This window comes from Mirounga angustirostris, unplaced genomic scaffold, assembly GCF_029215605.1.
Source record: "Mirounga angustirostris isolate CCGP_5_RB_7025 unplaced genomic scaffold, mMirAng1.0.hap1 SCAF_5, whole genome shotgun sequence".
In the NCBI taxonomy this organism is placed as follows: domain Eukaryota; kingdom Metazoa; phylum Chordata; class Mammalia; order Carnivora; family Phocidae; genus Mirounga; species Mirounga angustirostris.
Window position 1 is genome coordinate 86,974,797 of NW_026991713.1, and position 21,666 is coordinate 86,996,462.

General features: G+C 35.7%; 1 protein-coding gene across 2 annotated transcripts in view; it reads right to left on the reverse strand.

The window, feature by feature from the left end:
• PIK3C2G (phosphatidylinositol-4-phosphate 3-kinase catalytic subunit type 2 gamma) overlaps positions 1-21,666 on the reverse strand; it is a 345,844-nt gene that overhangs the window by 291,037 nt on the left and 33,141 nt on the right. For both annotated transcript variants that reach the window (XM_045869235.2, XM_045869225.2), the window contains exons 5-7: positions 21,503-21,605; positions 15,764-15,834; positions 6,592-6,655 (exon numbers count right to left, since the gene is read on the reverse strand). In XM_045869235.2, coding sequence (XP_045725191.1) covers positions 6,592-6,655; positions 15,764-15,834; positions 21,503-21,605 — 238 coding nt within the window. The remainder of the gene's footprint in view (positions 1-6,591; positions 6,656-15,763; positions 15,835-21,502; positions 21,606-21,666) is intronic.

The following is a 21,666-nucleotide window of genomic DNA, read 5'->3' on the forward strand; positions in this document are numbered from 1 at the left end:
TGAAAGGAATAATGACAAAAACCATATGCCTATCTGTATTGATACAGAAAAGGCATTTGACAAAATTTATCACCCATCTACAATATAAACTCCTAGCGAACGAGGAATAGAAGGAAACTTCTTCAACCTAGTAAAGGGCAACTAACTTCATGCCAAAACTACATAAACTCCAAATAACTTCTTACTCAGTTGGTAAAGGACTGTAACATTCTCCTTAAGATTAACAAAAACCAAGAGTCCTGTTCTTATCACTTAATAGTAAAATTCTACTGGAGTTCAAGGCAAAGAAAATCCATATATCTTGGGTTGCATGGTATCTAGGATGGAAGATATTACCTGCAAAAAAGCAGTTGGGCACTTTTGGGTGTGATGGAAATATTTTATATCTTGATTTCTGTGGTGGTTACATAGGCATATACATTTTCAAAACTAGTCAAACTATATGGTTAACATGAGTGTGTTTTATTTTATGTCAATTAAACTTCTGGATAGTTAATTTAATAAATACAAACCATAATGAAGGTGGAAAGACAAGCCACCAGCTAAAAGGAAATATTTACAATACACATAATCAAATGATGAGTAAATATATAAGTAGTTCCCATGAATCTATTTGAAAAAGATAAGGTAATGTAGAAAATGGATGAGAAGTCTGACTATATATATATATCATAAAAAAGGACAGTTTATCAAACTCAACACCCAAAAAACAAATAATCCAGTCAAGAAATGGGCAGAAGACATGAACAGACCCTTCTCCAAGGAAGACATACAAATGGCTAACAGACACATGAAAAAAGGCTCAACATCACTAGACATCAGGGAAATACAAATCAAAACCACAATGAGATACACCAGTTAGAATGGCAAAAATTAACAAGACAGGAAACAGCAAATGTTGGTGAGGAAGTGGAGAAAGGGGAACCCTCTTACACTGTTGGTGGGAATGCAAGCTTGTATAGCCACTCTGGAAAACAGTGTGGAGGTTCTTCAAGACATTAAAAATAGAGTTACCCTATGACCCAGCAATTGCACTACTAGATAATTACCCCAAAGATACAGATGTAGTGAAAAGAAGGGACCCCAGTGTTCATAGCAGCAGTGTCCACAATTACCAAACTGTGGAAGGAGCCGAGACATCCTTCAACAGATGAATGGATAAAGAAGATGTGGTTCATATATACAATGGAGTATTACTCAGCCATCAGAAAGTATGAATACCTACCATTTGCATTGACATGGGTGGAACTGGAGAGGATTATGCTAAGTGAAAAAAGCAAGCAGATAAAGACAATTATCATATGGTTTTAATCATATGTGGAACATAAGGAATAGCGCAGAGGACCATGGGGAAGGGGAGGGAATATTGAATGGGAAGAAATCAGAGAGGGAGACAAACCATGGGAGACTCTGGATTCTGGGAAATAAACTGAGGGTTACAGAAGGGAGGGGGTGGGGTAACTAGGTGATAGGTATAAAGGAGGGCACGTGTTTGGATGAGCACTGGGTGTTATACACAAATAATCAATCATTGAACACTACATCAAAAACTAATGATGTACTATATGCTGGCTAATTGAACATAATTAAAAAATAAATAATACTTCAGGAATAAAAAGATTGACAGTTTGATGTTTTATTTTAAAAAGTAAAGAATAATGAATTTTCATATTCAGGGAAATGAAAATTAAAACTGAAATATGATCAAAACATACACCTCTTTAGGCAAAATTTTAAAAGGTTGGACTGTACCACACGTTGGTGAGAAAATGGGGCAATGGGAACTCTCATCTGTTATGAAATACATGTGACCCTATTAGAAAAGGGTCTATGACCCTAGGTATATACCCTAGAAAAATTCTTGATATTAGCTCAAGTATACATCAACAGTAGAATAGATAAATACATAGAGGTTCTTTGATCTAATTGAGTACCATATAACAATGGAAACAAATCATAACCACATGGAACAAGGTGGATAAATCTGAAAACAACGAGTGAAAGATACATGGCTCAAAAACTTTATATAGCTTGATTCCATTTAGGTAGATATTAAAAAGGAAACCTAAACTTTATATTGCTAATGAATGCATAGATATCCTTTTTTTTTTTTTTAAAGATTTTATTTATTTGTTTGACAGAGAGAGACACAGCGAGAGAGGGAACACAAGCAGGGGGAGTGGGGGAGGGAGAAGCAGGCTTCCCATGGAGCAGGGAGCCTGATGTGGGGCTTGATCCCAGGACCCTGAGATCATGACCTGAGCCGAAGGCAGACGCTTAACGATTGAGCCACCCAGGCGCCCCTAGATATCCTTTGATAGTGAAATGGGAAAAGATGAAGTGGTGAAAAGAAAAGCTACAGAACACTTTTCTCCAAAGATTACCTCTTATGTAGATACAGATGTAGTGAAAAGAGGGACCCCAACGTTCATGGCACATGGGCAGATCCTATGATACTGGCAATATTTTGTTGCTAAACTTATTGTTTAATAAGAATGCCTGTTCTGATATTATTCTTTAATTTGTATATATATTATTATATGTTTTTCATGTATTATATAATTCACTGCATAAATCCCAAATAAAATGTCAGATCATGTTATTCCTTTGACGGAACCCGTCAGTGCTTTCCATTTCACTTGGAATACAAATTATGTTGGCTAGTGATTATCTTCCTTATTGAAAATCTAGTTTCACTTTTTCTTTTTTTTATTCTTTAAGTCTGAGAATGTTCTATACATAATAGGTTTGACTTTTAGTAGTTTCAGTATGCGCTTTATTTCTGCTAAGGCAGGTTCCAATTCTGCAGTTGTGTTTTATTTTCCTTGTGACCTGATTTTATCTCCTTCATCTCCTTGACTTCTTTTGTAACCTTTAACTGGGTCCTTCTATTTTCTTCTTATGATTTTTTTGGTCCTTTTCTACCTCTTCTTATATTCTATTGTGAATGCAAATCGGTTTTTGACATTTTTCTTCTGGATCCTGTACAGTCCTCTACTTTAGTAATAGTGTTAAAAATAGTAACTCTCATAGCAATAAAATAATACTTGTACTTATTTTTACTTGAACACTTTTTATCTTCAAACCACTATGTTATATTAAACACATCACATCCACTTTTTATTAATTTTAAAAAATATCATTATATTTTATTATATTCACTCTAGTGATGAATAATATGAACTCTAGGAAAGTTGAATAAAAACTTCCATAGTGATGGAGGGCTGTCATACAGATATCTGACTTTGGAATCTCTGCTCCTAAATTCTGTCTTTACTGCCACTCTGTTTAAATTATGTTTGAATTGAACTTCTAAAATCCAATAATAGATCTACCTGTTACTAAAAGAGCTTCAGTTCTAATAAAGCTAAATATATAAGATCCCTTTGTGCCCCCTTTATTTCTACTTGTATATGGAATTTTTAGACTCTGTCTAGAGGCTGAATACAGTTGGATTTTGGTCTCAGGGAGAGGAAACTGTGAGATAATTATTATTCTTCCTTACTCATTGAGTTACTTACACCTGAATAATAGAGATGTCATTCTTGTTATCTAGTTGGTACACTCTCTGAGTCATGAGCTAGATGGTAAAGTGTTTGGAGGTTTATAGCTTTTTGTAGACCAAGAAGATATTTCATGAAGCCAAACCATGTTTTGAAGCATGAGTAGATTTTTCTCAATCAATTTCCATCTAGTTTACAGTTAGTTCACCAGTTGCTAGATTCTAGTATAAGTTTATCATCAGTGGTAGGATTGTTAACTTTCTCTAAAGGGCTATTTGGCATTGTAATAAAAATTTTAGAGACAGTGCTTAAGCACTTTGAATTAGAAGTTGATTCTTGCACATAGATTGAAATCTTGTTTTACACTGCTTTGCTCTGTATGTATATTATATGTGTGAATATGCTGTCTTTCCAACTAGATCATCAGCAACTTCAGAGTATGGTTCTGATTTCCATTTCTCTTGATTCCAGTGAGTAAATAGTTCACTAATTTGCATTAAGTAAGCATTGAGTAATATCTTAGGGGGAAAATTCTTTCTCTTCTATTTTTAATTTCTCTGAAATATTAGAGATGAATGCAGAATATAGGATGAATATAGAAAATATTCCTTACCTTTCTAGGTATTAGTGGAATAGGTGAGAGGAAGAAAATGTTCAAAGGAAAAGTTCTATGTAAACTACTTACAAAACTATCTATTTAGCAAACATAATAATCAGAATGTCCAATCTGAAATAAGTCAAGTCTAAAATATGTTAAATGACAATGGCTGGGGAAATAAAATATTTGAAAATTTAAATTATCCATATTACTCAATAATATTCATGTCATATTTATTCAGCCTGCATGTTTGCTATTTAAAAAAAATATGTTTAATAATCCAAGTTTGGGAAATATTTAAAAAATTGTTTTTCAAATTAGTACTGCTTTCAACATTGATGAAATGCTACTAAATGCAATTTTCAAATAAATAGGAAGCACAAAATTGTGAATTGATCATATCACAGTCTGTCCTCACTTCTCAGATATTTACCAGTGATACTTCATAGGAAGAATCACATTTAAAAAGCTCATTGTTTTGAAAGAGTTCATCTGGAAAATCACAGACTCTGTGGCCTATTTTTAAAATAATTCAGATGTGGGTGATGATAACTATTTGCCAGTGTTAATGTAAAGACAGTAGATATTTGATGTTTTGCCAACTTTTAATTCATACTGGAACAATTTACAAGAATCAATGGATTCTTTTAAAGTGGAAATATTGGAGGCTTTATGTATGAGTAAGATGATCAAACCTCTTGGAAATTAAGAACTTTACAAATTCTCAACAATGTTTGTGTGTGTGTATGTGTGTGTGTATAAAAAGGCATTTTTGATACATGAGCAGTACCAAGACATTTAGGTAATTACAATTCATTCATAAGTAGTTTACCATAACCTCAAAAATATATTTCCATATAGTCAAGAGACATAAATGATCTAGGAATGAAGTCTTCATTTGCTTTGGGTGCCTGGTAAATTTCAAATTCTACATTAGAAAGAATGACTATCACAAATGTGAAGAATCAAGCTGAAAGAAGTACTAATTATGACACTTTTATGAGGCTTAAACCAATCTGTGAGTTTTTTTCACATTTCACATTTTGAACTTCCAGATTTAAGCCAGGCTCAAGAAAGAAAAATGGAATTAGAATGAGAAGATTACACTTTGGAAGGGTATATGAGTTGTGTGTTTGTTATCACTGTGTCTTTGAATATTTATGTGGAATTCACATGAGTTTGGTATCTTCATCAAGAAATATTATTTGTTATTTTCAGAATCTTTTAGTTACCTAGGTTCTTTATCTTTTCATATATATATCAGGAGTCAATTATTTAATGGAGAAAGAAATCCTCACTTGTTTTAAAACCACTGTCTTGGGGTGCCTGGTGGTGTAGTCGGTTGGTTGTCTGACTCTTGGTTTCGGCTCAGGTCGAGCCCTGTGCTGGGCTCTGTGCTCAACTTGGAGTCTGCTTGGGTTTCTCTCTCCTTTCTCTTTCTGCCCCTCCCCCCATTCTCTCTCTCTCTCAAATAAATAAATAAATCTTAAAAAAAAAAAACAAAACACTGTCTTACACAATTTTCTATAATCATAGGTTGTTTTATCTGTGGAAGATTAACCCTTCCCTGGAAGAATAAGCTATAAGAAATGATCTGCTTAATGGTGACCACACTTTGGATGCCCTGTTGGCGACCAAATCTTAGTAGTCTTGGACTAAATCCGTCATTTTTCCATGTCAAGCTAGCTTCTCTTCTCTTTGCTATTTTAGTGAACTGATGTCTCTATGCAGTCAGTTAGCAGCCAGGAATGTGGAGGTATTCTAGACACTCTCTTCTTTTGTTTTACTCATAGTCTTTCACCAAATCATATAAGTTGCATATTTTTACCTATTATGAATTTGTCCCCTCCTACCCACCCCTATTGTAGAGTTTTTGTCAATACCCTCATCATCTCTTTGGGCTAATGAAATGCTCCTCTAATCACCCATCTGTCATTCTACTGCCTTGCATAATGGCTCCATGTCATCAGCTGATAAATTAGAAAGTCATTAAATTGTCCATAAAGTGTCCTTAAGATCCTATATAACAGCCCCTGCTTGCCCCTTTCATCTGGTCTCTTTTCAGGCCTTGAACCCTAATTGTAGCCATTCCAAATTTCATACAGTTTTCAAATCATAGCAGGCTTTTTTCCTAACTGCTTCTATTCATGGTGTTTTTTTGCTGAAAGTTATCCCCACTCCCCACCTTCCTTCACCGTGCCACTTCCCTAGCTGGCATACTCATTTTTCAATATTCAGATCAAATAGGTAAAATTGATAACTTTTTTTTGTGCCCTATATACACATAGGTCTTTCGCAGTAGCTATGACACTTTATTAACGCATGTCTGTTTACTTGTCTGTTTTGCCATGATAGAATGAAAGCTGCTCAAGTATAGACCTTCTACTTTATTCATCTTTGTATCTTCAGAAAACTGTTAAGTTTTAGAAAAAGAGTTAATGGTTAATAGATGCTTGTGGAATTGACGGGTGAAGTAACTAAAGTTAATACCTGGGTTTTCAATAGGGATTTCAGGTGGAAGTCATATTTTTTGATTACTGTTGAGAGGCACTGTCTGGAAAGAAAAAAAAAAACAACTGTTTAAAAGTGGGGAGGAAAACTAATATTAACTTTAGCATATTTATCATAAGCTCTGTTTTGTCCATGATTCTATAGCAGACATGGTTAAAAAAGGATTGCTATTGACACTATTTTAAAAACCATTTCAGATGAATGTTTATAAGTTTTGCATAACTTGATAGGCTACAAACATATTTGAAAACCTTAGAACTCCAAAAAAAGTCCATGACAAATTAACCAAACCTCTCAAAGACTGTTCATTGTATCAAACTACTCTTAATTCAAAATGTAAGTTACAAAAGGATTCATGAGCAGATAATGACAAATACTAACATCAAGAATTGTTAAATATGCAAAATCTTGAAGAGAATTGCTTTCAGAATTAATGACATATATTTATAATAGATAAGGTTGTCTTTGACATCAAACCTCTGTGTTTTTCTTTCCTGAGCTGCTCTTATTGCTCCAACTTGATCTATGCTTTGGTGGAATAGGCGTGAGATTAGTAGAGGTTCTTTTGAGTTCACTTACCAAAATTATTTTCCTAAACATTATGACTTTCCCTTCCTATTTGTCCTAAAAACTCCTGAATTGAATTGAACAAATCATAGAACACAAAAACAGTGTTAAAACACACCAATATATTTTACAATAGCTGCCTTCTCAGCCTTTATTAAATCATCATTTTAGTTGCATTACATATAACAGTTCAAGACAAAATTCACAGACTATGTAAAAAGTCAGTGGAGGTATAGGAAAAGAATTGTGAAAAATTTTGGTTATTGGAGAGAAGGTTTTTATATAAAATCTGACCCTAGCACTTAAAAGACCCTCAAGAATATATACCTAGTTCAGCACCTTGCTATTAAATATTATATTTATTTTATAGAAAACCTCCTAGAAACTAATGAAGGTATGTGATTTGCCCAACTTCTAAAAGGAAGTCAGGAAGAGGAAAAGTGAAAACAAAGCTCCTGCCATCTAGTGTTTGATCTTTTAATGACACCATAAAGTGGTCTGAGGAGGGCTGGCAGAATAGCCTTGTATTTCAGAAAGCAAAGTCCTGGAAGTCACCAAGATGGCAAAGTAGGAGATCCCAGCCTCTTTCTTCCCACAGTTAGACAACTACCCATGAACAAGAACAGCTCTGGAAGAGTTTAGGAATCCTTCTAAGAAACTTCCACAACACTGTAGAACAACAACAACTACAAAACCTGAGAATAACCACACGAAAAGGGAAGAGCGGGCAGTTTCATTTTGCCTGCCTCATCCCATCCTGTAGGCCAGCATTGCTCACTGCCAAGAGGGAAACCCCCTTGCTGGGAAAGGGAGAGTGGTGAACCAGCAGCTTCCCCAGCCTTTTGGGCCACTACAAGAAGGACCTGCATTGGTTTTACTCCATGCAGACACCAGCAAAGCGGAGATGCATAAAGACAGCTAGGAACAAGGAAGAAGGGCTAGGTCTACCAGTATCAGTCACACAGTGGGAGTTACTATGGTTCCCAGTGACCTGCTCTGCAGAGGGCCCCAGTAGTTTTTACCACTGAAGAAACCAACAACCAACATAGCAGCTGCAGACCTCCCCTGCAAATTTCACTGTTTCCCCCCACACACAGGTATTCACATTCACAAACAGCAGCTGCTTGAGTCCCTCTCCACTCCCTTCCTCACCCCACTGCCACCACAGGGCTGACCTGTAACTGGTTCCCAAGCTGTGCACCTGCAAGCCCTTGGCCTGAATTTTGTACTGGCCTTCACTGCCGTGCATATGTCTTATGGAGACACTGCAGTCACAGGAATGCACACTGAACAGCCAGGGTCCCCACAGCTGTTTGTGGGCCTGGTCCTGGCCCTGTTTCCTGTCATTGACTCACACAGTTGGGCTTGCTTGCAACCAGCCCCTCCAGCTGTGTACCTGCATCTAACCAGCCTGACTCCCATAACAGCCTCCACTGCTGTGCACATGACCAAGGTCTGCAGCCACAGGAGTGCATGCCAACAGCCAGGGTCCTCACAGTGCCAATGCACCTACAGTTAGTCCTAGTCCTTGCTGCTGGCCCTGCCCTCCCCAACTATATGTATGTCTGCAACCAGCCCCTGCCACTACATAGGCACCTGCAGCTGGCCCCTGCAACTGTGTGTATGCATGACACCAGCTCTAGCAACAACCATTGCCTGTCCTGGTCCTTAGGTACTGGACCTGGAGGCACCACTGAAGATGCCAACAGCACTTGCAGCCATTTCAAGGACCCTAGCACTTCAAAGGACCACAGAGTTAATGTTGTGGGCCCCAGGGGCCTGACCTGAGGAGTCATCACACTCACCAGATCTGGGTCTTCCACATGACTCTGCACTTGGTGCCTGGCATCACTAGACCGAGGGTCATAGCATGCTCCATTGTGTCTCACCTACAGATGAAGGTCCTTTCCTGAGGTCAGCCCATAAAGTCTGGAAGATGTGACTGCTTCTTCCCATGCACAGACACCTATGCAAGGCTCCAGGGATCACAAAGAGTCAGGGAAATATGATTCTACCAAAGGAACACAGTAAACTTATAGCAACTGACCTCAAAGAAATGAAGATCCATGAATGGCCTGACAAAAAATTTAAAATAATTGTTCTAAAGATACTCAGAAATATAAGAGAACACAGAGAGACAATTTAATGAAATCAGCAACACAATATAAGAACAAAATGAGAACTTCAACAAAGGTATAGAAAAGATAAAAAAGAACCAGAAGTTTTGGAGCTAAAGAATACAGTGGTTGAACTGAAGAATTCAATAAAGAGCTTCGGCAGAAGGGACCAAGCAGAAGAAAAAATCAGTAAGCTCAAAGACAGATTATTTGAAATTACTTAAGCAGAGGAACAAAAAGAAAAAAAAAAAGGAATTAAGAAGGCCTATAGGATTCATGGGACACCATAAAAAGAAACAATGTACATGTCACTGGAGTCCCAGAAGGAGAAGAGAGTGAGAAAGGAGCAGTAAGTTTATTTAAAGATAATGGCTTTTGAATTTCCCAAACCTGGGGAGAGATTTGGACATCCAAGTTCATTTAATAATAGTTCATCTCATAATTTCAGTCCAAAATGATTTCTCTAAGACACGTAACAATAATAAAACTGTCTAAAAGCAAAAACAAGAGAGAATTTCAAAGGTAGCAAGAGAGAAAAATTTTTCCTCTTAAAAGAGAACCACCATAAAGCTATGAGTGGATTTGTCAGCAGAAATCCTACAGGCTAGGAGAGAGTAGGATGATAAATTTAAGTTGCTGAAAGAAAAAACAAAAACAAAAATAACCCCTGCCACCCAAGAATACTTTACCTAGCAAAACTGTCCTTCAGAAATGAAGGTGAGATAAAGACTCACAAACAAAGGCAAAGCGAATGCTTCACCATAAGACCTGCCTTGGAAGAAATGCTAGTTCTTCAAGCTGAAATGAAAAGATACTAATTAGTAACAGGAAAACATGAAAATATGCAATACACCTTTCTGGAAAGGTAAGTATATAGTTGGATTCACAATACTGTAATAGTGATGTGTCAATCACTTAACTCTAGTATAGAGGTTAAAGGGAAAAAGTATTAAAAATAGTTATAGCTGTAATTATTGTCAATGGATATATGATATAAAGAGATATAAATTCTGACATCAAAAGCATAAGATTTGGGGGCAGAGTAAATAGTAGAGTTTTTATGCAAATAAAGTTAAATTGTTATCAGCTTAAAAGAATTTTATATCTGTAACATATTTCAAGTAAACCTCAGAGTAAACACAAAACAAAAACCTATCATGGATACTCAAAAGGTAGAGAAGGGAATCAAACTATACATCTATGGCAAATCAGCAATTCAGGAAGGAAGGCAGGCAGGGTGGGAGGGAGAGAGGAAGGAAGGAAGGACAAAACAGCCAGAAAACAATTAACAAGATGTCAATTCTAAGTCATTATCTATCAGTAATTACTTTAAGTGTAAAGTTTTCTCTCTCCATCTGCCCCTCCCCCCGCTCATGCTGTCTCTTTCTCTCAGATAAATAAAATTAAAAAAAAAAAAAAGGTGTGGGGTGCCTGGGTGGCTCAGTTGGTTAAGCGTCTGCCTTCTGCTCAAGTCATGGTCCTGGGGTCCTGGGATTGAGTCCTGCATGGGGCTCCCTGCTCAATGGGGAGTCTGCTTCCACTTCTCCCTCTGACCCTCCCGCCTGCTTGTGCTCCCTCTCTCTCTCTCAGATAAACAAATAAAATCTTAAAAAAAAAATGTAAAGTTTTTCAGTCAAAAGGCAAAGAGTGGCTGAGTGAATAAAGGCACAACTATATACTGCCTGCAAGAGACTCCCTTCAGCCTCAAAGACACACACATTCACAGCGAAGGGATGGAAAAAGGTACTTCATGCATATAGAGACCAAAAATGAGCAGAGGTAGCTTTACTTATATTACACAAAATAGACTTTAATTTAAAAGCTGTTTTAAGGGGCACCTGGGTTGCTCAGTCAGTTGTCTGTGTTCAGCTCAGGTCATGAGCCCAGGATCCTGGGATCAAGTCTTGCATCTGGCTCCCTGCTCAGTGGGGAGTCAGCTTGTCTCTCTCCCTCTGCCCCTCCCTCCACTTCTCTCTCTCTCTCTCAAATAAATAAAATCTTTTTAAAAAACTGCTAAAAGAAACAAAGAAGGAGCAAAAGGACTACTATGAACAATTATATGCCAAAAAATTGGGCAACCTAGAATACTGGATAAATTCCTAGAAAATACCACCCACCAAGACTGAATCAGAAAGAAATAGAGAGGCGCCTGGGTGGCTCAGATGGTTAAGCGTCTGCCTTCGGCTCAGGTCATGATCCCAGGGTTCTGGGATCGAGTCCCACATCGGGCTCCCTGCTAGGCGGGGAGCCTGCTTCTCCCTCTGCCTCTGCCTCTCTCTCTCTCTGACTTTCATGAATAAATAAATAAAACATTTAAAAAAAAAGAGAAAGAAATAGAAAATCTGAATCGACCAATAAGATTAAGTTGGTAATCAAAAACCTCCCAACAAAAAAAAAAAAATCAGGGGCAGATGGCTTCATTGATAAATCCTACCAAATTTTTAAAGACAAATTAATGTCAATTCTTCTCAAACTCTTCCAAAATCTTGAAGAGGTGGGGACACTCCCAAACTCATTATATGAAGCCAGAATTACCCTGATGCCAGAGCCAGAGAAGGACACTACAAGAAAAGAAAACTACAGGCCAATATCCCTGATGATTATAGATGCAAAATTTCCCAACAAAATACTTGCACACCAAATTCAACAGCACATTAAAAGGATCATATACACCATGACCGAGAAAATTTATCCCTGGTATGCAAGGATGATTTAACTACACAAATCAATAAATGTGATAAAGCACATTAATAAAATGAAAGACAGAAATCATTGATCATCTCAATAGAAGCAGAAAAAGCATTTGAAAAAATGTAACATCCTCTCAGAAAAACTTTCAACAAATTGGGTATGGAAAAACATCTCAACATAATAGAGTTCATGTATGACAACCCACAGCTATCATCATACTCAGTGGTAAGATGTTGGAAGTACTTCTTCTAAAATCAGGAACAAAATAAGGGTTCCCACGCTCACCATTCCTATTCAACATTGTACTAGAAGTCTTAGAGTAATCAGACAAGAAAATGAAATAAAAGGCATTCAGACTGGAAGGAGAAGTAAAATTGTGTCTATTTGATGATGATACAATCTTGTATGTAGAAAATCCTGAAGACTCCACTAAAATACTCTTAGAACTAATGAATGAATTCTGTAAAGTTTCAGGATGCAAGATAAATATATACAAATCAGTTGGGTTTCTATACGCTGACAATGAAAGTTTTGAAAAATTAAGAAAAAAATCCCACTTACAAAAGCATAAAAAATATATTTAGGAATAAATTAAACCAAGGAAGTGAAAGATCTATACACTGAAAACTATAACACATTGATGAAAGAAATTGAAACACATAAATAGACTTTCAAGATTTTAGATCAGAAGGGTTAATATTGTTAAAATGTCCATACTACTTAGAGCCATCTATAGATTTTATATTTTAAGTAAGCGCTGCACCCAACATGGGGCTTGAACTCATGACCCTGAGATCAAGAGTCACATGCTCTACTGATTGAGCCAGCCAGGTGCCCCATTCAATATAATTTTATCAAAATTCCAGTGTCATTTTTCACAGAAATAAGAAAAAAAACAATCCTAAAATTAATAAGGAACATCAAAATACCCTGAATAGCCAAAGCAATCTTGAGAAAGAACAAATCCGGAGTCATCACACTTCCTGATTTCAAACTATATTACAAAGCTTTGGAAATCAAAAGAATTATGACACTGATATAAAAACAGTCACATAGACCAGTTGAACAGACTCCGAGAGCCCAGAAATAAATCTATACATATATGGTCAAGTATTATTTGACAAGGAGCCAAGAATAATCAATGGGGAAAGGATAGTCTCTTCAATAAATAGTGTTGAGATAAGTGGATATTCTCATGCAAAAGAATGAAATTACACCCCTATCTTAAACTTTAAACCTTGCTCTGCACAGCAAAGGAATGAATGAACAAAATGAAAAGGCAACCTAGGTTATGGGAGAAAATATTTGCAAACCATATTGATAAGAGATTGATATCTAAAATGTAAAACTCAACAGTGAAAAATCAATCCCAATTTTAAAAAAATGGACAGAGGACTTGAGTGGACATTTCTCCTAAAAAAAAATGTATGCAAATGGTCACGAAGCATCTGAACAACAAGTACCTGAACAATATCATTAATCATTGGGGAAATGCAAATCACAACCATGATGAGATAACACCTCACACCTGTTAGGAATGGCTATTATCAAAAAGACTCTTGTCAAACCTGTGGAGAAGAGAACCCTGGTGTACTGTTGGGAACGTAAATTGGTACAACTGCTCTGGAAAACAGTATGAAGGTTCCTCAGAAAATTTTTTAAAAAAGTAAAACTATCATTACATCCAGGATTCTCACTTCTTGTATTAAAAGGAAATGAAATCACTATCTTGAAGAGATAGCTGCACTCCCAAGTTCATTGCAGCATTATTCACAATAGCCAAGACATACAAACAACCTAAATGTCCATCAATGGATGATGGATAAATATATACACATGCACACATATATATACACATATACACACTTATATAATGCCATTATATATAAAATAATATAAAATATATGTCAATAATATAAAATACCATGTATAAAATAAAAAATATACTCTGTATACAACTTTATATGTAAATATAAAATTTTATATTTATATATGTGTTATATATAAATATTTTACATACATTTTATATATAAATATTTTATATGTACTTATAAAATTATATACAACGTATACAATTGAAGTGGAATAAGACTCACTGAGAGTTAGACATTTGGTTTTAGTCCTAGCTAGAGCATTAATTATCTGTATGATGGTTGACAAATTTTTGAAATTTTCTGTGTTTTAGTTTCCTTACCAGAGGATAAGCAGCACTATCCTGGGGTTAAAGAGAAGGTGTGGAGGAGTTAGATTCTGAGGCTAGTCTGTCCCTGTCAGATTTCCTCTAGTCTTCACTGTGGCAGAGCTTTTGCTTTGCCCTAATTTAACCCTGTGAACACCTGTACTGCACAATGGTCAAGGTCACCAGTCTTCTGTGAAGGACCAGACAATGGCAGGGTGAGGCAGGAACAGAAGGAAAACTGCCTTGCTCTCACCTTCTTATTCTAGCCTCCTCTTGTTTCTCTGTGTCCCAGGCAGCAGCTGTCTACATGTAAGTCACAACCTTCCACCAAACTAATTCAAAACAGTCCTTTGTCTCCCAAGGATTTCTCCCTTTGTAAAGAATTTGTCAGATTTGATGTCTCTCTCTACAGGTTTTTTTTTTTTTTTTGGATAAATTTATTTTGGAATAAGGAAACTACAGCCTTTATTAATATGTCATTTTGATGGGAGCCTATACCTGATCCATGTAATTAGCTATAAAATAAAAATTTGGGTTAGATTATATTGAAAGTCCTCCCTAGTCCTACCCATTCTATGATTTTATTGTTGAGGACGAATATTTTGGGGGAAATAAAGAGAGGCACATATGGAAAGACACAGTAGTTTAATAAAAAATATATATATATGGTCCTTGTAAATTTCAGACAGTTGGTCTTTACAAATTTCAGGCAGACCTAATTTTGGTCCTACCAGTAATGAACTGAGTGGCCTTAGGTAAGGTATTTAATCTTCTAGAACTTTAGTTTCTTTGATTCTGAAGTAAATTCTGTGTCTTATCACAGGGTTGTAGGAAGAATTAGATGAGATAATGTATGCAAAATGTACAATAACTCCACTAAAGTGATTGATAGCTATTATGAATAGTCACTAAAAACAATTTTAACTCATATTTTTATATTGGGATTTGCTTCAGAGATTAATGATATACACATCCGATACCCCATTTTTTGCTCAGTCAGCTCAGAACAACTTTAATTCCAGATAAACCCATAGTGTAGCACCGATATCTTCTCCCAGTTTAGCTTCTTGATGGGTCTATTTTTCAAATAATACATACATACATTTAGATATCAGAATCAATTAGGATATGTTCATTTATTGTCATTTGAGTTTTCCAATTTGAATTAACACTCCTCTGTTTATGATATACCAATTATTTTTAGGAAGTTCAAGAAAGAAATTTAAAGCAGGAGGTTTTGACTTGCAAAGTATGGAAATTCAGTTATACAAAGAGCTTAGTGACACATGCACACTCAAATTCACAAAATGAATGAGAAAAAAAATCCTTGAAAATGTAAGAACTGGTAGCAGAGAGATTTTAAAATGAATGTTAGATTGTTCTGGAAGGTGTTAGCAGCTCTTCAAATGTATCTGAACAGCTGTGAAGAATAGATAGTTATTAACAAAATTTGCCAAACGGAGATATCTATTAAAAGTACAACAGCTTCCACGGTACTAGTGAAGGGACAGTTTTTACAATCAACTGAAAAATATTGTGATTTGGCACTTGAGAACTCAGTCAGAAACTAGTCTTGGAACAAAATAAAATATCTTACCTGGATACTTTCCAAATATGCATGAATTCTAGAAGTGGGTTCAGATAAAACTGACTGTGGTCATCTTCATGCTGTAGACAGCAGAATATATTAATATTTATAGAGTGAATAGGAATGAGTACCAGATAAAAATAAGTCTGTAACTTCCTGCTATCATTTTATTCACATCTTTTGATAACCCTCATTCATCATTTTAATACTTTGTTTTAAAGACTTTACAAGATTCTTCTTAAATCTGTAAGCACTCTTTTCAAAAAGTGAATCAGAAAACTGGGCTTTGGTTGAGGATAAACCTCAAGGACAATTGAAAAACATCCTGGCAGCACCAAGGTCAAACATTAAGTTCTCCTAACAAGAAGGCAGTTTTGGAGACACTAGTTCACTGACATACATGCACAGTTTCTTTACATTTAGGCTGTGGATGCCATGGCAGTATGAGACTTGACAGCTTGCCAGATTGGCTGGCAGACTCAGAATGAACTCCATTTTTCAACTTTACCACATCTTGCCTCCCAAATGTTAGTGTAAGAGGAGTTATCAGGAGGCATGTGTTTTCTCCCAAGATGAGCAGAAACTACTCATCATAAAATATCAGTACTGTGGTCCATATGCATAAACACACAAACACACACGCATACACACACACGCCCATAACTCCTCGATTAGCTCTTCCGCAACAGGCACTCATGAAAATCCTATGCAAGTCTGCAAGGGAGAATGCAATATACTCCCTCATAATGGCACTATTTCACTATGCATAGCTTTAAGTTTGAGAGCTGAGTGTGTCCCTAAATGCCTGGAGTGCATGTAATCTTGTATGTTAATATACTATCTATTCTTAAAACTGCCTATTAAAACTCCTGACAGAGAACATCAGAAGGAAAACCTTTATACGGCCTAAGGTCAAAGGTATATTAATATTTTTATTGGGTGATTTTGTGAGGAAGAGTAAGGAAGCTGTTACATGGAGAAAATAAGGCCATCCCTATAATACAATACTTTGAATGCATGCTATAAAAAAGAAACACTTTCAGAAGAAGAAAAGAAACCTCTTTCTGAAGTTAAAAGCAAGCATATAAATAATGACTTATTTGCATCTTTCTGTATAGCATAATCATATTCATTTTAAAACCACTTTCCTTGGCTTCCAGAGATGCTTTTGGGGGAGAAATTGGCCTTTGTCATATTGTCACTTATAAGAAAATTATTTTTGTTTAAAGGAGCTCAAAAGTCTGGAGAACAGGTTTGAGCAGTTGTCCATGGACTGTATTTTACACTTTACTTTTCTTCAAAGCTGAAGACCATCCATCCTTTCATCTTAAGGAAAAAGTTGAGATGTTCTTTTCTGCCTTTTTCATACAAAAATCTACTGTTGTATGTGTTCTGTGAATGTTTCCTTGAGCTAGAATGAAATCTTGATTTTATGATTAATATTGACAATGTTGGCAATACTTATCAAATTTGAGAGAGATAAAGAAAGAACAATTTTTTTTTTTGTAAAAGACTCAGTTATACACATCTAATCAGGACGGGGATTGTAAAATTTTGAAATCTAGAAAGATTTCTAAGGGCTGTCAACGTATTTTATGAATAATCTCATGGAACAAGAATTAAATTACCATATTTCAGTATAACACAAGCAATTTTAAAATAGGAAAGGCATCTGAGATGAATTGAGTTTTGCAATATGCTTGTAGAATTAGAGAACTCTAAAGTATCTACTGTAAGGCAATGATGTCAATAAATTTAATGGAATGACAATCATCATTATGTTCCTAGTATTATATAGAAAGAATATCATAAGCCATTTTATGTTATTTTACTGGAAAGAAAATATAATTGTTTATAAATGTTTTTATACAGCAAAAGTTATGAAAATCATAGAGAATTTTGACACCACATTAAACAATAGAATCAAGAGAGGAGACCATTCAGTATCTCCTTACCATATAGCGTTTTTAATAGTAAAAGGCTAAAATACCATCTAGTCTAACACCCTAAGTTTATTACATCAATAATTGATACTTGTGTAGTCCTGATTAGGCACAGGCACTGATTTAAGCTCTTCATTTACATTTCTCAATTAAGTTCTTATAATAATAATCATATTAGGTATGTATTACTCACATTTTTTAAACCAGAAAACTAGAGTGAATATAAGCATTTGTCCAAGAGCAGACATTTGAATTTGGCAGTACGAATCCAGAATCTGTTTTTAAACAAGTTGCCAAATCAGTAAATTTAACACTCTTTATTTTTTAAGTTAAAAGCTAGGTCTATATGCTCTAGGATTTATACATAAAAATAATCACCACAGCTGGTCCTTCATATTCATCTGTATCAGGTCTTCTTACCCTAGGCTTTAGAAGCATAGTTATCTTTTCTTTCAAAGCACATATCTCTATCAGACTTTTTTAAAAAAATATTTTATTTTACTTTAGAGAGAGAGAGAATGCATGTGAGCACGTGCATGAGTGGAGGGAGGGAGAAGAGGGAGGGAATCTACCTACCCTCAGCAGACTCCCTGCTGAGGGTAGGTAGAGCCCTTTGTGGGGCTTGATCCAATGACCCATGAGATCATGACCTGAGCCAAAACCGAGAGTTGGATACTCAACTGACTGAGCCACCCAGATGCCCCTAAGTCTATCAGCCTTTTAAATGTATATTTGTTTATTGCATGTCTTCTTTACTAGGATGAGAATTCTGCATTCTAGAATAAGTAATGAGATGTCTTGTTTGTCTCTGTATCTCCAGTGTTTAGAAGAGTGCCTGGTATATAGTAGGTGCTCAATTATCATTTGTTCAATGAACAAATAAGTATAAATCTGCATATATATTTTCTCATTCATAATTCTGAATTTTAAGTAGGTTCACTAACCTATTCCTTCACATATGAGATCCTCAAAGGCAAGTACTAAATATCATGTAAAAAGTATTTAAGAAATATTTGTTGAATTAATTATTTTTAGATTATATATGTAATGTACTTAGCATGGTATCAAAGTAAATCTTTATAGATTTTAATAAAATGTAATATCTTCTCTTTAGAAATATGATGCTAAAAAAAAATCCTTCAAGAACCAGGATTTTGGGAGATGGGAACATGGAATGCCTTTCTAATAGTCTGTATGGAGGCCACCACCACTCTTTAATTGAGAGTCAGAGCTGGCTGAATGAGGCTGGGATTTTGTTGATTTTGTTCAGTACTCTAACTAACATTAAAGTAGGGCCTAATACACAGCAGTCATATAGTTAATATTTTGAGTGAATGGAGAATATATAAACATCTGTGCATCAAGCATATTATCTATTTCTAAATAACAGTGTTAGTGCTAGGAAAAGTTGTGGATGAGAAAAAGCATTTATACTCTTTACCTGTACACTGTTGAATTAGCCAAGAGATGGTGATATTCACTGTAGGAGTAAAGTTTGTGAGTTGAAGCATAAAAAAGGCAGCCATGTAACTTACTTCCTGCTATGATCCAAGTGACACATTGAAAAGCAGGCATTTCTAGTGACAGTTATACACTTTACACCCAGAAATGATTATATGCTTGTCCCAACAGCATATGACAATACCCCAGAGATACTTAATTGGCTGGCATTGTGATATAGTGAGCTCTGTCACCAGACTAGCTTTGCTCAAATCCCATCTCCCTTATTTACTAGCTGTGAGACTTTGGGCCATTCAGTTACTCTTTTGAATTTTCAGTACTTTTATTTAAAAAAGGAAAATAATAGGGGCGCCTGGGTGGCTCAGTCGTTAGGCGTCTGCCTTCGGCTCAGGTCATGATCTCAGGGTCCTGGGATCGAGCCCCGCATCAGGCTCCCTGCTCCGCAGGAAGCCTGCTTCTCCCTCTCCCACTCCCCCTGCTTGTGTTCCTGTTCTCTCTCTCTCTCTCTTTGTCAAATAAATAAATAAAATCTTTAAAAAAAAAAAAGGAAAATAATAGTAATTATCCCTTTTTTTTTTTGCTCTTGAGCTGTTGTGAGTTAATACATGTAAACACCTATGATGTCCCAGACTTTGGGGTAAGTAGAATAGCTGTGGAAAACAAAACAAGGGGCGCTTCGGTGGCTCAGTCGGCTAAATGTCTGACTCTTGATTTCGGCTCAGGTCATGATCTCAAGGTCTTGAGATCAAGGCCCCTGTCAGGCTCAGTGCTGGGAGTGGAGCCTGTTTAAGATTCTCTCTCTTCCTCTCTCTTTGCCCCTCCCCCACTCTCTCTCTAAAATAGCAAACAAACAAAAAGAATATATATATATACTCATATATATATATATGGCTAGAATTTTTACCAATTGTGCTGAAAGTCACATCTAAACCTTTTGAGTTCAGTCACCTCTAAATCTTAAATGTACTTGTCATATAAATTGATAGCATAAAGTATGGGCTATGGAGACTGACTGGGTTCAGACCCAAGCTCCTCTGCTTGCTTACTAGTCCCATGAATATGATCTGGGGAAAGTTATGGAGCTCCCTGTGATTCACTCTCGTTATTTTTAATAATATTTGCCACATAGAATTATTGTGAAGTTTAAATATAATAGAAATGTGAATTCCCAGACATAAAATACATGTCAGTACACATTGTATCCGAGTAGTGGTGTTAAATGGATTTAAGTATAAACCTTAATTTACATGAAACAAATGTTAGTGATTTGTGAATTACTCCCAATGAGATAAGTTATTTTTTAGCAACATGAAAGTTCTCAAGGAGAATAGAAATTCTAATCATACATTTTCTCATCTTCCTCCATGTTGAAATGAAACATTATGATTTCAGCTTTTTCAAAACATTGAGGACAATTTGAAGACTCTTAGGATATATTAATATTGAGAGTATTAGTTGTACTTTATAATGTTTCTCTGTGGAGATTTCAGATGCATAGCTCTGGAGCTGTCAACACTGGCTGAGTTGAGTACCAGTTCCAAAAGATTTTTCTAAACAACTCTCTTTTGGCCTCATTATGTTATATTCCACATAGATATATTGCAACCTAATGCACCACCTGACACTTTTTATGATGAAACACCTCAAACTAGAAAAAAAAGAAAAAGAGTCATGCACTGGAAATCTGTTTTCTGATGTAAATGACAGGGTGATGGGATTTTTGCTTAAAGCAGGTAATTGGAAGATTCTACAGATAAAGCTGCCAAAATATCAAAGTTCATTGCATACTGTGCAATTTGGGTTTGAAATAACTCAAGCCATCACATAGGGAATAAAATTCATATCTAACAGCATGAAATTGTGTCATTAAAGTACAGTAATCCCTTTTGAGGTAGTTTTATTATATATATTATGAATATTAATCTGTCCTGATTTAAATTGTGTTGATACCGACATAAACAGTCTTCAGATAGAATGAGAGTTGTGTTATTTTTCTTTCTTCAGTGGTTTCCCCTTCACATTTTTTATTCTGTTCACTTCCTAGTGGCTTCATGGATAGTATGAATGTAATAACTTTAATAAGTTTCTCATAAATGATTTTTCCAAGAGACCAATTGATTTGCTATTATACTAAGGTTGCAGTAATGTGTTCATGTAATTGCTTCAGTCCAAATTGTTAACAGGCATTTAGATAAATATTTCATTATGTTTCAGTAAATATACTCAAATGAACATGTATTCATTAAGCTATGTAATTCCAAATTGACAACAATCCATAAAGATAGGAATATTGTCCTTAAAATGATCAGCTTGCAAATTGAAACCAAGGCTAAGAAAATCTTACCTGTCGAGATAACTTTCCTGGAACTTTCCCATTTTTCTGCAGATTGAGTTGAATAACAGATTTATCTTTCTGAAATATTTTGTGGCTCCCCAAAGAATAATCACTAGGGAGAAAAAAAATGAATACAGTCATTTCCTCCCATAAAACCCCCAAGTGTATGTTTT